General features: G+C 38.3%; 1 protein-coding gene across 4 annotated transcripts in view; it reads left to right on the top strand.

Moving 5' to 3' along the window:
• The window catches only part of LOC129120269 (uncharacterized), a 28,463-nt gene that overhangs the window by 1,020 nt on the left and 11,772 nt on the right, over nucleotides 1–15,671 (top strand). Inside the window, exons 1-5 of one of the 4 annotated variants that reach the window (XM_077183282.1) lie at nucleotides 227–295; nucleotides 5,249–5,282; nucleotides 6,116–7,237; nucleotides 12,137–12,187; nucleotides 14,102–14,179. In XM_077183282.1, coding sequence (XP_077039397.1) covers nucleotides 12,163–12,187; nucleotides 14,102–14,179 — 103 coding nt within the window. In that variant the 5' untranslated portion in view covers nucleotides 227–295; nucleotides 5,249–5,282; nucleotides 6,116–7,237; nucleotides 12,137–12,162. Of the gene's footprint in view, nucleotides 1–226; nucleotides 296–5,248; nucleotides 5,283–6,061; nucleotides 7,238–12,136; nucleotides 12,188–14,101; nucleotides 14,180–15,671 lie in introns of those variants that run through there. The other 3 variants (XM_077183285.1, XM_077183276.1, XM_077183292.1) reach the window with 3 other exon arrangements.

The raw sequence follows: 15,671 nt of genomic DNA, 5'->3' as shown, positions 1-15,671 counted from the left end.
TATTTAAACACTTGTTTAAGTATTGTTTGAACAGGTCTGCATACTATTTCTGGACGTTTTAGTGCTAAGCTGCTTTCCTAAAAGTCAGCAAACTGTTTGAGCCAGAGAAGACCTTGAGAATTACACGATTGCTCTGTAGGAACGGATGTATTTCATATTTATAATTCATCAACGGCAGAATATTCGTAGCATAACTGACGATGTGCTTTCAATTTTTCTCTTTCAGGTTTGTAAAATTTACTGTATGTGCGCTATAAGTCTTCAGTCACACTACCGTGGTGCGAAGCATAGGAGGGTAAACTTTTTCCATTTTTAATGTATATGCAGATTTAATCTTAAATCGGGAATTCTGTAAATTCAGTACTTGATTTCACACGGCTTCAAGTGCTTATCTAACTTATTGGTAGATTTGTAACAGTAACTTGCTTGAAATATTCCAATAAAAAGATGAGGTGGGAATCTCTCAACTCTGCTTTGTGCAGCATGTAACTTGAAACATCAGCCGTACCTGAAGGTAAATGTGTGCTAATTGTGAAATTAACATTTGAATGACGCGAGAGCCGCAAGTGGTGAGAGAATTCAACTTTGTGTTTTAGGATGCACTTGGTAAAAGTACTGTTCTGTCTTCCAAGTCTAGACAACTCACCTGTACTTTGAATAAAATGAGCTTCCTCTTTACTTTGATGGTAACACTGATTTCCTGAAGGAGTTACATTAGACTTAACTATCAAGTCTGACACTTGTGTTGCTTTGAAGCATCATCATAGCAGCTCCCTGGTTTAAGCACAAAACAGACAAAGGCATTGAATAATTAGGCACCGTTCCGAAAGGGTGTGTTTAGAGATGAGGCTTTTACAAATGCTGAGTGACTGAACCATTGGCTGTTGATTGGCTGATGATTGTTTAAAATTCCACCACGTTCTCAGTCTGTAAAGGTGAGACATAAATCAGTAGTCTGTACTCCTTTGCTGCCATCAGATTGTGTTATTGTGGCACTGAAGAGCCTGCTCTGATGTTTTGTTAATGTAATGACACTATTCTTCCTGGAGCAATAGTGACTAACAGCAAAACTGCCTTTCTCAAGTGATGGTGTGCCCTTTTCTTTTTTTTTTATTTTTTGGGAATGAGGGCATCTCCCCATCTCTTTGCTATTGAGACAGATTAATAGTATTCTGTTACCTATTTGCTGATCAATTTAATAGCATTGATTCTTATTTGAATCAGTGGCTCTACTTTCTCCAACCCCTTTTCTATCTCCACAGGATTGAGTCCTCTTGTTCCTCGTTTATCAAGTAGAAGTGTACAGTTGTATTTTGCATGTCCTACCAAATGTTCCTGCTGATGTAAAGAATTCCTTTGATTTTGTGGTTGTTTCTTTTTTTTTTTCCTTAGCTAACCCTCTTAGCAATCTAATTATTGCTGGTTTTCTGTTCAAAAGTAGGAAACCCAGCATTTATTTTCTTAGAAAATCTGCATATGGTTTTCCTTCTGTTTCACACTTGGATGTATACTGGGCTAAATCTCCCAGTTTCTTGTGTCAGTGAAGTCTTTCAGCTGAGAGCAAACAGGAGTAGGACAGGTTGAAAACTGGATTTTTATTGGGTGTGGAGTTATGATCAGTCACACAGCTGCATTGCTGTAGGAGTAACTCTCCAAGCTCATATCATCATTCTTCTCAGTTATCTCCAATTTCTTTCTTTAAATGATGAAATCTGTTGTGTGCTTTGGTGGAAAAAGATGAGAGCTCATAAGTTGATTTCAGGGTTTTGTACCACTAGGTTTGGAATAGCTATAAAAGTCCTGAGCCTATGTTTCCACTGAATACAGGGTAGGTGTAGATAGTGAATAGCTCTTTGGCTGGAGGAGTTCCTGTTCAAAATAATAGCAAAGGATGTCCTGACAACACAGCAAAATGAAAAGAAGGTAGTAGTTCTTTTCCTAAACCACAGTACTAGCCTGACCAATCCATTAGCCACTTTTTATTATTTCAGTCAGATTGCCTTTTTTATATCAGTTTCCCATTTGCTTTTAAAATGGCATTGTTAAAGATACTCTGCTTGTCTGCTGCTGGAAGGCGTTCCAAAGTGCAAGAAAAAGCCCTTTGGCGGAAGGACAGTCATTAAGAAACAAATGTAAATGTGTGATACGTATTTAAATTGTATCAATTTCAAGATGCGTTCCCTATAGCTGTTCAGAGTAAAATGTGTTATTTTGAATAGCTGCAGTAGTAAAGCTTGGCTGTCTGACAGATTTGTGAGAATACTTCAGTTGACCTTCAGTGTACATGGCTATTTTATCTCTTTTTTTTTTTTTCTTTTTTCCCACCTGGATAGTCTGGTTAATCTGGATTTTGAATAGGTACATAAGATGCATATTTAGGTTGTTTCTGCTTACCTTTTTTTTATCTCCAATTTTTTCTAGTGCTGTTAGTTCATAAGGCCAGACCCTTGTCAAAAGGGTGCTGATGGCCCAAGGACTGTGTGGCTGGGATGATCACAGTACAAGGCTGTGTGTACCTTGTGCATTGAGTGCTGTGTGACCTCTGCATAGTACCATAATGGTGGGGTCTTGTGGCTTCATTGCACAACAGGTACTAATGGGATGGGAAGTTGTAGAAAGTGCATTAGCCAAAATATTCATAGATGTGTGTATAATTCGTGGCTCTGAAAATTGGAGTTGGTTGGTATTGGATTCTTTGAAAAACAAGTTCAATTTAGGTTTAGCCATTATAGTAAAATGTTTTGGAAACAACATTTATATTAGTTTACTAATGCTTTTAATTTAGCTAAGCCTGGGAGAACAGTGGGGGATATCATGCATGAAAGATGGGTTTGTTTGGCCTTTTTGGTTTTTTTCCACAGCTGAGGAGAAATCTAGGTTTTTTTGGGACAACAGTCCCCAGATAAAATACACCTGCGGTGTACATACCTGGAATATGGTGGTATGTGATATAATCTATTCTGACTTTGTAAGTATGCTGTAGTTCTATAGCTCAGTTTGCTAGGGAGATCCTAAAGTGGAACATCTTTTTTCCATGTGTTTTGATCAGCCCTTCGCAGGTATGGCATCAGCAGAAGAGCACTGCTTATTTTGTGTTTGGAACACAGATGAAGATTGTTCTGGTTCTATCAAAGATTCAAGTTTCCTTGCCCCCCTTCAAGCCTGGAGTTAGATAGGTAGAAATGCCTGCCATGTCCTAGAAAGAGAAAAATCTGTATTCGTGACTCTACAGGCTCTTCAGAAACAAGTAATGTTCAAATTAGTGAAGAGAGCTGTTAGCCTTTGTCTTCATCATTTCAGTGTTCTCATTTCTTCTGTCTCTCACCCCTGATTGTTGCGCATCAGAACCTGTGGTTGAAATACCTGATGTGCAGGCAACTTTTCTGTCCTTTTTGTGGCAGTAAAATCAACCATTGCTGTTTAAACATTTCAGTCGTACATATTTGTGTTGATACTTGGAATGCTAATGTAGCTAGTTACAGGAAAATTACCTTGCTGATGGATTGTTTATATTTGGTCCCAGAAAGCATGCTATTGTGTTCTGCAGCATATCTTCTGTTAGTTCTGTTTCTCCACAGAGAAACTTTAATTGTGGAGATTTCTTTTGAGGGGAAAAACCAAACAGAAGACAAACAAACCCCCAGAACTTGATTTGCTTATTATGAGCTTGAAGAATTAAAATAAGTAGAATTTCCATGCATATCCTTGTATATCTAATTGATATATTTAAAGATGGTATATGTTTAAGAAAAACTAAATTATGTTCATATAATACTTAACTATGCAATTGAAACTGTTCTGTTAAATAACCTGTGAACTTGAATTGTATAAGCAACTACTTTATGCAGTAGCTCGTACAGACTGCCATGTGCCCAGAAGGTTTCAACCCTTAAAACCAGTAGTTTTTGAGTTTTGGCTTATCAAAGTTAGACACTTTGCCAAAAGTTACTCTAACTTTTCACAGTCTTAGCTCAAAAACAGCTGTTACAATCCCTGAACCAGAAGAGAGAATAAGTTTCTCACCTAATGTGTGAGAATCTTAATTCCTGATCTAGTAGCAGGGATCACAAATAAAATGGACCCTTTAGCTTCAGTTGTAAAACTGCATTTCTGATATTAACAAAAACAGTAAACCAGGTGCAGTCAAAGTTGATTGTCTGAAAATAGTCAGGAGGAAATTCTCTTTAATCAGCAGCTTACAGTTGCTAATGTTTTCTGTGCTTGTCTGAAAATTTGGTATTAGCAGCTGTTTGTTGTAAAACTGGAGAATGAGTAACAAAAGCACTTGGAACAGCATAACTGTGAGGAACACTGTGTCTGTATTACTAAGCTTATGAAATCCTGTTGAATTTATACAAAACCATCCACTGCCTGTAGCAATACCAGGACTTAGGTAACTTCCTTATTTTATAGCTGCCACGAAAGTACAGCTACTTGGCTTCTCAGACAATTAACTGTTTTATCAGTCTTGCTTCCTGTTGAATTGCCACACCCGTGTCCAGCATCTCTTCCATGCCACTGAATATTGAAAATGCAGCACTTAACTCCATGGACTGCTCTGGACAGACAGCTGCTGTAGTGGTAGAATGATCACACTATTGTTTCATTCTTGTAAATGACAAGTTTGTGTTTACTTGCCAGAAAATTGTCAAAATGAGTCAGGATTGCTTTAGCTATTAAATGGAAATTTAAATTCTTTTCTTTAGATTCTGCCAAAAAGCAATCATCTGTTCTGGATTCAGCCAGTGAAAGACACTTTTCCTGTTCTTCATGATATGAATGATCTTTCCTGAGATTTGGCTAGCCTTAAGGTTTAACCAAATCCACTCAAAAAATGGTGGGGGAGCTGCTTTCAGTTAGTTTTTCCTTTTGGCGTAAGATTTTTTTTGTTGTTGTTGGAACTACACCTTCTGAAAACTTAGGAGCTGTAATCATACTTTAGGTTTTCCTGGCATTGTTCAGATGTGTTTCAAGCCATAATCATCCCTTAAAACTTCACTAAATAACAGGGTTTTCTTGAAAGTAACCTTGTGTTAAGTGTAAGTACAACTCTGTTGGTACTTCCAGCTTTTGCAGACAATCATAAAGGCTCTAAGTTTTCCTGTTTGACAATGGAAATTTTGGCCTGTAATGAAATTCGTCTGCAAAGGCTTCTCTGGAAGTGCTGGATTTTTCTTTCAAATGATGCAGCACATTAATTTATTTTTCTTATTCTATTTTGGGATGACTTGCATCTTCATAATTAAAGCAAGAGAAAGCCATGAGACGCAGGAATCTCTATTGTAAGTATAATACTTTTTTCTTCCAGCCTCCTAGGATAGATATTGCTTGGGCATTTACTGTTTTGTTGCTTTTCTAATAGTTCAGGTATTTGCATTTGCCAATTTACATGTCTCTAACTGTGTTTCTCTTTATATGCTGAACATTCTTCTGAGATTTGTCTAGTGAACTGCTGACAAAGAATTGTTTTAGAGTATGAAACCTTACTTATGCCTTTTCACATACAATTATTTATGTATCTGTCTAGTGGAGGGATGTATAGTCAGTGTTTTAGTTTCTCACCTTCTCAGGCTAAACTGTCTCCTACTTGTCTATCAGCTTGATGCACTCACTGCTGAGTTTCAGGTAGAATGCTGAGAAGCTAAATCAGCAGGCTGACACAGCACTGTTGCAGATGCAGCTCTAGCAGTGCTGAAGCTGCTTGGCTGCATCACAGGAATGTTCTGCCTCTCTTTATTGTAGTGGACTTTGAGGAGCAAAGATGTATTCAAGGTGAATTCAGTTGTTGGGGTGTCTTTTCCCCAGAAACTGAGAATGTGAATCCAGACTGTCATATGTCAATAAAATTAGAAGTTGTGGTGAAAGGTTGGAAATGTGGTATATACTTTGCTCACAGTGGAAATGAAAATCTTGTTGTAAAGCTACTTACGATGACATACAGGAAGCAGAGGTATAAGCAGATGTGGGAATACTGATAAAAATCAATGAGATTATTAAAAACCAAATGGTTATAGTCAGTCACACAAGAAACAAGCGTTTCACTTCTACTTTATCTTCTTAGCCTGTTCTCCGAAGAAACAAGGCTTACATTCCACCTTTATCGTCTGTTCCCCAGTGTCTTTTGAACCTCTCAGCCTTTTTGAACCAAGGTGATCAGAGGTGCCTGAAGACACACATCTGCACAGGGAAGAGTGACAGTGTCAGTCCTGTACTGAGGGACGTGCTGCAGGCTGAGCTCACCACTTGCTGCACCCTGAAGAATCAACACACAAGAAACATCTGGGAAAATGCTGGTCAGAGCCCTTTCCTAAGAGACTGAGTTTCATTAGCTGCTCTCATGGTTTTGTGTTGGTGAGGGAATTAGTGCAAGACATGTAATTCAAGTGTGAGAACAGTCATGAGATTTTGCCTCAGTCACCTGTGACTGCTGTATGGTAACGGAGCTCTCTGACAGAATTTGAGGAGTTGTGGAAACTTTCAAGTCTTCTCAAAGTCCAGTGGATTCAAGTGCTACAAAATTGTATTTACACCTCAGCAACAAGAACAGATCTGTGTGGCTCTAGTCAGGGGCTTTTAGTGGAAGACACTTTCTACAGATTTCTTTGAATTTTGTGTCAGAAATGATCATTAAAAGTAATACTCATTAAGTGAAGAGGTTCTTTCTTCACGATCATAAAATCTGGTTTTGGAGGAATAATGTATGGGATGCATTTGGCAGAAAGTGACTTAAATAAGAGGACAGAAGTTGTGGCAGCAGGGCTGTGAAAAGAGTGGTGCAGTGCAGGAACCTGTTGCAAACACCTATGGCTTTAGAAAACAGTGCTGTATGTACTACAGTCTCTGTGTTCCATGGAGAATTAAGAAGAATTAATCCATAGGTTAAGAGTATGTGCATGCTACAAGTACTATATCTTTGGAAATGTCATGACTTGGAATCTTTCAACTGGGATGTGTCCTGCAGAACAGGAAGTCAAAATATCTAATTAATGAAGTGAAGAATTTAGAAGCTTTGGTAAGCAAGTTAGCTGTGACCTCTGGAGGAGTCTCAACTTCACAGGGTACCACATGTCAGAAGCATTGCAAGATATGTTTTTATCCAGAAAGTTCTCTGCCTCAGGAATAATTTTTAAGCAATCAGAAACTTACTTCTAATAAAAAACTATTATTAATACTATTGATGTCTCCTTTATTCTACTGTCTATTGCATTCTGCTTCACTGAAGAGAAAGATGTGGAAGGTCAGTTTGCAAGCCACTGGTAGGGTTTATTTGTCCAAAGAGGCTGAAATTTGGTCTGATGAAATTTATTTGTATATTTCAGTTGTGCTGCTTTAGGTTTTTTTGCAAGTAGAAAAGTACTTTTTTCTTAAGTAACTTTTCAGAGGTGTTGGGAACTACAATGCTGAATTATGTAGTCAATATGTGTGTAGAACTCTCCCATGGACATATTACCAATTATATAAATAATTCTCCTTCAAAGTCCAGCAGATCCAGTAAATTCATTGTACTCTGTCAGTGATACAAAAGTATAATGATGAATTTATCTAGCCTTTATTTTTTATTGTAAATAGCTGGGGTTTTTTTAAACTGTTTATAGATCTGAGGTAAGCATGATCAAAAATTATTAAATTTAGTAGTAAAGTTTTGTGAATGTGCATGGAAAGTATGGATTTTTTTAAAATTAGGTGCACTATTTAAAATTTGAATCTTAATTTAATTTCAGTATATAAATTATTGAGATGCTTTTGTTATTGTTGCTGGATCTGCAATCTTGTTCTAATGTTGATGCTATCAGATATTCCACTGAGATTGAAATGTGACAGCATGTTCAAAGAGCCAGGAAAAAATGATGTGAAAGGGAAGGATGAGTTTTCTTGGAAATAATTCACGATGATACCTGACAAGTATCTGAAATGTACACTGTCTAAAAAGGAAAAGGTACTTCAGAGGATGAGGCTTGACATATTTAGAATGTTTTACACCAATATCTGCATTTTCTTCCTTGCTGCAGAATTAAAAAAAGTTCTTTTGTCAGTAGGGAGAACACCTCCCTTGTAAAACAATCACCTGCCATTTGTAAACCAAAATTTAAAATGACAAGGTATTTGGATTCTGAGTATTTCCAAATGGGATATGCCATGTATCCTTTTTGAACCCACCAAAAGTTACTTGATAATCCAGAAGTGGTGAGTGTATGTAACCTGTGTGACTGGACAACCATGTTGACTTTCAAAGTCAATTAAGTGAGGAAATGCATCTGATTCCAGGTGTTTGTTTTTGGAGGAGTTCCACTTCCTGTAAGAAAGGCGACTTTCTTCATCACATTACTGTGTGAGTTTCCATATGGCAAAACTATCCACAAGCTATTTTTGTGGTAATGACAAAATGGGATATATTGGGTTGGTTTGGCTTGGGCTTTTTTTTTTTCCCTTCAGCAGTTCAGAGGAAAGCAACATAATGGAAGATGTGGAAATAGAAGATGCTGAAGTTCTAAGACTTTACTAAGAGTGTTAAGTCAAAGCACAGCTGAGTACATGAATTTCAGTCATGTGATTCCTTTGTACAGTTATGTAATTGGACAGATGGAATACTTCTTTCAGCCCTTTTTTAAGGCAGTTGCCCATGTGTTCAGGGATAAGGAGTGGAGGGGAATGAACATTGCCTTTTTTTTTTTTTTTCCCTTGAGGTCTATTGGCCAAAATAGAAGAGTTTCGAAAGCTTTTTGCTTTGAGCAAGAGGCACTAAATGATGGGGCAATGCCGATGTACACATAGGCAAACATTTACTGGGCAGTAGCAAAATGCAGTGGTTTACTACTATTAGCTCAGGCAAGAGGCATAATACAGAGAGTATGAGCCCTGTTGAAGCCCTTTATGGAGAAGGGGCTTAATGGTGAAATGAATATGGCACAGAGGAGTGGATTAATGAATTTATTTGTACAGCCTGTAGAGTTTTTCTTGCATTACAGTATGATGCAGAGGTAGCTTGTCCTGTTCTTCATAGCAATAAAAATGGAAAGTGTAATAAGGGATATTGTATGTTTTAGCTGCTGGATCTACTAATTTGTATCTATACCTTTCAACTTAAAACCTGTGAATTCTACCATGAGTAAAGAAAGCTTCATTATGGTTGTTCTGTAAAACATGGAGTCGAGGAGTGGATTCCAGTCTGAAGATAAGCTGCAGTTGCTAAACAGGACTGAAGACAAGTTCTTCCTCCAGTGAAGGCACAGATGTGGTGGATTCTGCATTGTGTTCACCAATGATAAACTTAGCAGTATCCTGATCAGCATTTCAGCTTAATGTGTTAAGAAATTGATATGTTTTAACATGTCCCTTCATGCTCAGTGTCTGTTAAACATGGATAAGGATGTGTTTTTTGCGTGTATATCTACTGCTGAGTCTTCAAAGGAAAAGCCTGGAAGTTCTATTCTGACTTACAGACTAGAAGAGAAAATGTTTCAGAAGCCATAACAATAAAAGTATAAGGTGGAACACTATTTCAACACCCTTACTACTTCTGTCTTGGGGAGTTCCTTGACATGGTGGAATCTGGCGTCTTCGTTTCCCCTTCACTTCCCCTTTATACTCAAAAGGGAATCTGGTGCTGAGCTTGGGACATCCTTGTTGCTGCTGAGTAGCTGAATTGACAGTGTCTGAAACTGCCCTTTTGTTTTGAAACATGGCTGTTACATTTCTGGCAGTCATTAGGAATGTGTGTGCATTACAAAGACATAAACAGATGTTTCTTCGTTCTCCACCTTTTATATGTTCAGCGCTCTGTAATTGAATCTTGAAAGGAAAGGGATTTTTGGGGAGTTGCTTTTGTTGGGTTTTTTTGTTTATTAATGTGCATAGCTAGTATTTGGTTCTTAGTAAATAAAATAATCAGGTGGAAGAGATTTCCTGAGACTGATTAGGTGATTTCCTAACTTCCTGATTGAAGGAAGACTACAACCAGTGCTGGATCATCACTTTATTGCTGAATCCTTGAACATGTTAACAGGCAGAGAGTCTTCTACCTGTGTTTAATATCAGTCTGCAGTTGCTCCTCTGTTCAAAGAAGAATTTTATCCTAATATCTAATCTTTGCACCTGAAGCAACTATTCCTGGCTGCTACTTTTTAATGCTTCTGTCAGGTTCCCACAGGGCTGGACATTTTGTAGCTGCTGTTCAGGTATCCATGCTATTATGACTCCTTTTCATCTCCACCAGTCTAAACAAGTCCAGCTCCCAAGCCTGTTCTCATAAATTATTTGCCATTTTGCTGGGCCCCCCTCTACATCCCCCTTGAACTGAGGAGGAGTGATAGTAGTCATCCTTACAGGTCCCAGATAATGGGGGATAAGATATTCTGCAGTGACTGCCTGTGCAGTATTTCAATGTTCCCAAGGTCCCACTCAGCTGAAGTTGTTGCATCAGTTGTATTCCCTAAATTACTGTTGCCTATGAATTTTCTGAGCGTGTTTTATGAATGTCAACATCTGTAACCTGGCTGGAGATGCATCCCTGGGCATTGTGGGCCCTAGAATTTGCTCTTTGGGAGATTCTGCTGCCTAGTGGACACCAGGAGGCTGCTTTGTTGTTTGTTTCCCTTTGAGCCTGGCAAAGCAGCTGATTTTCAGCTCATTGATCAGTCTGGTATGCTTTAGAGAACATACTGTTTTGGTTTGGTTTTGAGATGCTTAAGAAATATATTATTGATAGCATTACAAAGCCACGTGGCTAGTAAGTGTGAATTAAATGTTAGCCTGGAAACATGCTGCTGCTGAATGGGAGAGTCTTCAAGATCAAAACTGCTTTGTTAAACATTTGTGGGCAGCAATGATCTTTACTTAATGCTTTTTCTTTTTTGTAATTAAAAAATTCAATCCCCCAATCTGCTACCTTTGGTGATAGCAGCAGCTATCACAACTTGATTTTTAGCTTGACCATATTTGTAAACTCTAAGCACGTTTAGGCAGAATGTGCTGAGAACTGCTTCTGGTGCAATTCTCTGTAAATTCACTTTGTTCCTAGAAGTAAACTAAATAAAGCACTTTTTCACATAAGCCTATTTATATCATATAACATTTGGCCATGTCTGCACATACTGGACCTGGAATCTTAACTTTAGCTTCAGACTAATTGAACAATTCTGACATTAAGTAATTGTTCTAATTGGAAAATGCCTGGGGATCTTCTTGCTACCAGATACTTTAAAGCTTTTAACTGAAAAATAGGCATAATTTATTTTAAGGAATCAAGGGAGATATGCTTTCCCATACCCCTTCCATTATGTTGATATTGGAGAGTTGTTTGCAAAATGTTTGTAACCTTGATTTTATTTGATTTGCAGCTTTGATACCTCTCTCTTAATTCCCTGTCTTATGCAGAAAGAGGAAAAAAAAATATGTATGCAACATGTTGTGTTTGCCATGATTGTAGAAAAGTTTATTACTTCAAAATTAGGAATTATGTGTGCAAATAATTAATGATTTAACTTTCATTTTTTCCATCAAATGAGTATTAATGTATCACCTTGCTTTAATCTTGATTGTTGTGACTTACAAAACATTGACAATGTCATTAAAGCACTGTGGTTTGTGTGTGTCTGTGGATTTGAGGGAGAGAAGGGCAAGGGAGAAATTCCAACAGGAGCGTAAGTGCACACCTTAACATTCACTTTGAAGCCCTGAGTGGTTAGGAATAGATACAGACCCCTGTGTAAAAGAAGATGTAGTTTAATGACTATATTAATTGTGTCTGGGACTGTGTTTAGGCTCTGAATGTTTAGACCAGAAGCTTTTGTTGGATATCTGGAACATAGATTGATTGTTGAGCATGATACTGAATAGTTAAAATAATTAAACTAAGCATCCAATATGAAAAGCACTTAAAAATCAAATAAGCGTTGAATATTCTGGTTTCTGTGACATTTGTGTATTTGGTATTTTGTGCTGTTGGAGAAGGGGAGTGGAATGGGAGACTTAGAGCAATGAAGTTAAAAAAGAAAGCTATCAAGATGGAATACTGAGCCTATATTAAACTGCAAAATAAGGATAATTGTTCAATTCTGTAATATTTGTCAATGATCTACTAAGTACTTAATAAAAGCAAATGAGTAGAGGTAATCTGACTGTCAAACTCTTATCCTAGGTTCTTCAGCTCTAATCCAAGTTCCGATGAAGTACCGAGTGCTCAGACGAGGTACCTGAATATAAATGATGCCTTTTCCTCATGCAGCTTTGAAATCAGTGGTTTTATTTCAGTGGTGACTAAAGCAGGTGTTCTGATTATGGTCTGGGAAGAAGCAATGTAAGCTGCCAGACATTGGGACCATTGCTTTTCTTCTGTGCACTGGTTAATTTATGTAAAAAAAAGATCTTAGGAGAATAAGAAGTTACAAGTATTTTTATGGAAAAACTTTCAAACTTGAGACATAGTTTCTGTCTTCATGATTACCTGACAATATCGTAATGAATCTAGCTAGTATTTTTTTAGTTGGTGAAGTTTTCAATAAAAAAATTTGCAGCATGCTCAGAGTACAGTGAAAATATGACAAACCAAAAGCATATAAACTAAGAACAGCATGGGTTGCTTGCTATTAAGGTGATACTAAGACAAAGGTATTTAGTTGTGTGTTAGGAAACAAGAAGAAAATGGCTGTTACCTTGACCAGACCTGTAATTTTTTTCTGCATGCATCTTTCCATATTAAGTCCAAAAGATCACGTGCCGTTCTCTGTCAGCTTGGGAATAACCAGCTCACACTGAGCTGCTGCACAGGCACACAAATTCATGCATTTAAGTGTTGATGAAAGTCTGTCTGTGGAGATGAATTACTGGGCACCAGCTTGTTACATGTTGACTCTGTCATATGCTACTGCTGCATGTCACCTCAGGTGAAAAAAAACCCCACAAAACATAGATTTTAAGAAGACTCTGAACTTTTGGTGAAAGTGGGCCATATTGGTGCTCTGGCAGGAGGTGTCCCACTAGGTATTTTGTAGCACTCTTATATTGCAAGAGGTTTTGCATCTAAATGGTGCAACTTAGTGAAGTTTTTCTTTGTGTTCAATTCTGGAGTTTGACTTGATAGTAGCACAGGCTTATTTCTAATGACATGAATATTTAAGGATGAATATGAAATTACCTCTTCTTGTGAAGTTTTTTGGGTTTTTTTTTAGCCATAACCTGACATCCTGGTGGGAAAGAATACAGTAACAGTTCCATGCTTGTGATATTTCTACTTGTTTGCTCTGATTTGAAGAAACTAGCAGTGTTAATTACTCTTACATGATTCATTGGTCAGTTATATGTAATTAGGTAGATGAATTCTAGCTCTGCACTTTTTTTTTGCAGATTAAAAATATGTTTTTTAACACTTCATCATGGTCTTTTATAATGCCCAACATTTGAATAACTTAATGTCTCCTTGAGATTGTTTTGCAGGTTGTTTTAGCTGAACTCTGCTGGTGTTCTAAGCTGAGCAGGAATGCTTTAGAAGTGTTTTAGGCAGAGCAAAAAGCAGGCTATTAAAACTCCATGAGGAGCAAGATAGAGCCCTGATTGAAACGCTGCTAGTTCAGCCTCAGGAATACACTGAGTGTGTCTGTGCAGCCTTTGGGCTGCCCAGAGCTCAAAAGGTATTTGATGTATTAGTGAAAATTGTGGGTTTTGTTAGCCTTAAGGCAGTATAACTCTTGAACTTCAGACTCCAAACAAGCAGTCCCAGAGCACTTTATGAGTGTTAGGCTTTTGATGGGAGGAGGAGGTTGATGGCTTTTCTTTTTTTCATGAGAACTGACACAGTCTGGGACATGCTATGCATGTGAACTTCATGCCTTTCCTCAGTAAACCGAATTGTGTTAGAAATCTTGTTTTGCTTATTTGCTTCTTTTCTTAGAGACATTAAATCCTTGTGTATAAAATTGTTATGGAAGAGAAAGTGTTGGACTTTTTCTGTGGGGGACTGAGGTCTTGCCTGTTTTCCTTATGCATTTCAGAGTGCAAATGAATTTTGTCACCATTAATCTCCCATTAGAAACTCCTTTAATATCATAGACATTATGTGTAAACTACATAATGTGTAATGTCTCTTTATGTGTATTTTTTACTTCAGTGAAGAGATCATTCACAGGGTACATAACCTGTCTGAAGGATTTTATGAATGATCCCAGAAGAGAAGAGCCTCTAATTGGTATGGTTTTTTGTTCTATAAATTGTATGCCTTTGAATTTGTTACCAAATGGCTTTCTTTTGAAATAAAAGGTGGGATTTTAGTTACTGTTTCATTTTCTGTAAATGTATTTAATAACTTACCTATCTCATACCATTTTAAATTTAGTTTAATGCACTGGGTATTATAAAGGCCTCCTTAACTGTTAACTTGCTCCTGAAGGAGCCATTTAAGTAAAGAGGCTTTTTCCAGATCACAGAATGGTTGAGATGGGGAGGGGCCTATGCTGATCTTAACTCCTGCTCAAGTCCCAGAGGAGGTTGTCTGGGACCATGTCAAATGGCTTTTGAAAATCTCCTGGGTGAAAAACTACAATCTCTCAGGGAAATCTGTTCCAGTGCTCAGTCACCCACACAGTCAGAGTGTGTTTCCTGATCTTCAGACAGTATCTCCTGCTTCAGTTGTGCTGTTGCCTGTTGTCCTGGCACTGGGCACCACTGAAAACAGCTCCCTCTTTGCACCTTCATCTCAAGTATTTATACACAGTGATGAGATTTCCTCTTGAGGCTGAACAGTTCCAGCTTTCCCAGTCTTTTCTCATAGGAGAGATGCTCTAGTACCATTGTAATTTTCATGGCCCTTCATATGCCCATGTCTCATGTACTGTGCAGTCCAGAACTTGACACAGCATTCCAGGAATGGCTCTACTGGTGCTGAGAGGAGCCTGCTGTGAGCATTCCTCCTTGTGCAGCCCAGGATACTGTCAGCCTTTGCTGGCTCATCTTCAGCTTGCTGTCCACTAGGCCCTTTCCTGCCAGTGTTCTTCCTGGCTAGCCAGCCCCCAGCATGCCCTGGTGCTTGTTCTTCTCTGGATGCAGGACTTGGCACTTGCCCTTGTTGATCTGCCTGAGCTTCCTGTCAGCCCAGCTCCAGCCACTCAGGGTCCCTCTGGATGGCAGCACAACCCTCTGGTGTATCTGCATCCCTCCCAGTTATGTGTCATCATCAGCCTTGCTGAGGTTGTGCTCTGCATCGTTATCCAGATCATTAATGAAGGTTTTGAGCAGGACTGGACCCAGTACTGACCCCTGGGGTGCACTGCTACCTTCTGGCCTCCAACTGGACTTCATGCTGCTGGTGACCTGTCATCAGTCATGGTTCTTTTGTGGCTTTCCATTTGGTGGGATATACAGATATTTCTACTTTGTGAGGTATTTTTCCTCACTGTCCGTGGCTGTACTGGAAGTAGTGAGATTAATTTTAATGCTTTCTTTCTAACTGCTAAGTTAGAAACCCTTAGGAGAGTAGCAAGGCTGACTGTCAGTGGCCTTAGTGTTCCAAGTGTGTCATGGTGGCCTAGAGAAATAGGTTCTCTGATGAAGGCCTAAGTAGCAAATTTCCTAGTATTAGCAGAAAATTTCTCTGTTTAGTGCATTGTCTCCACCTAATAAATTACTAGGCTTTTTAACATTAATACTTTACTATAAGCATTCATAATAGAAAACACTTCGGT

The sequence above is a fragment of the Agelaius phoeniceus genome, chromosome 1 (assembly GCF_051311805.1).
Source record: "Agelaius phoeniceus isolate bAgePho1 chromosome 1, bAgePho1.hap1, whole genome shotgun sequence".
NCBI lineage: Eukaryota > Metazoa > Chordata > Aves > Passeriformes > Icteridae > Agelaius > Agelaius phoeniceus.
Note: the sequence above shows the minus strand (reverse complement) of the source record. Positions and strands in the feature narration are given on the sequence as shown.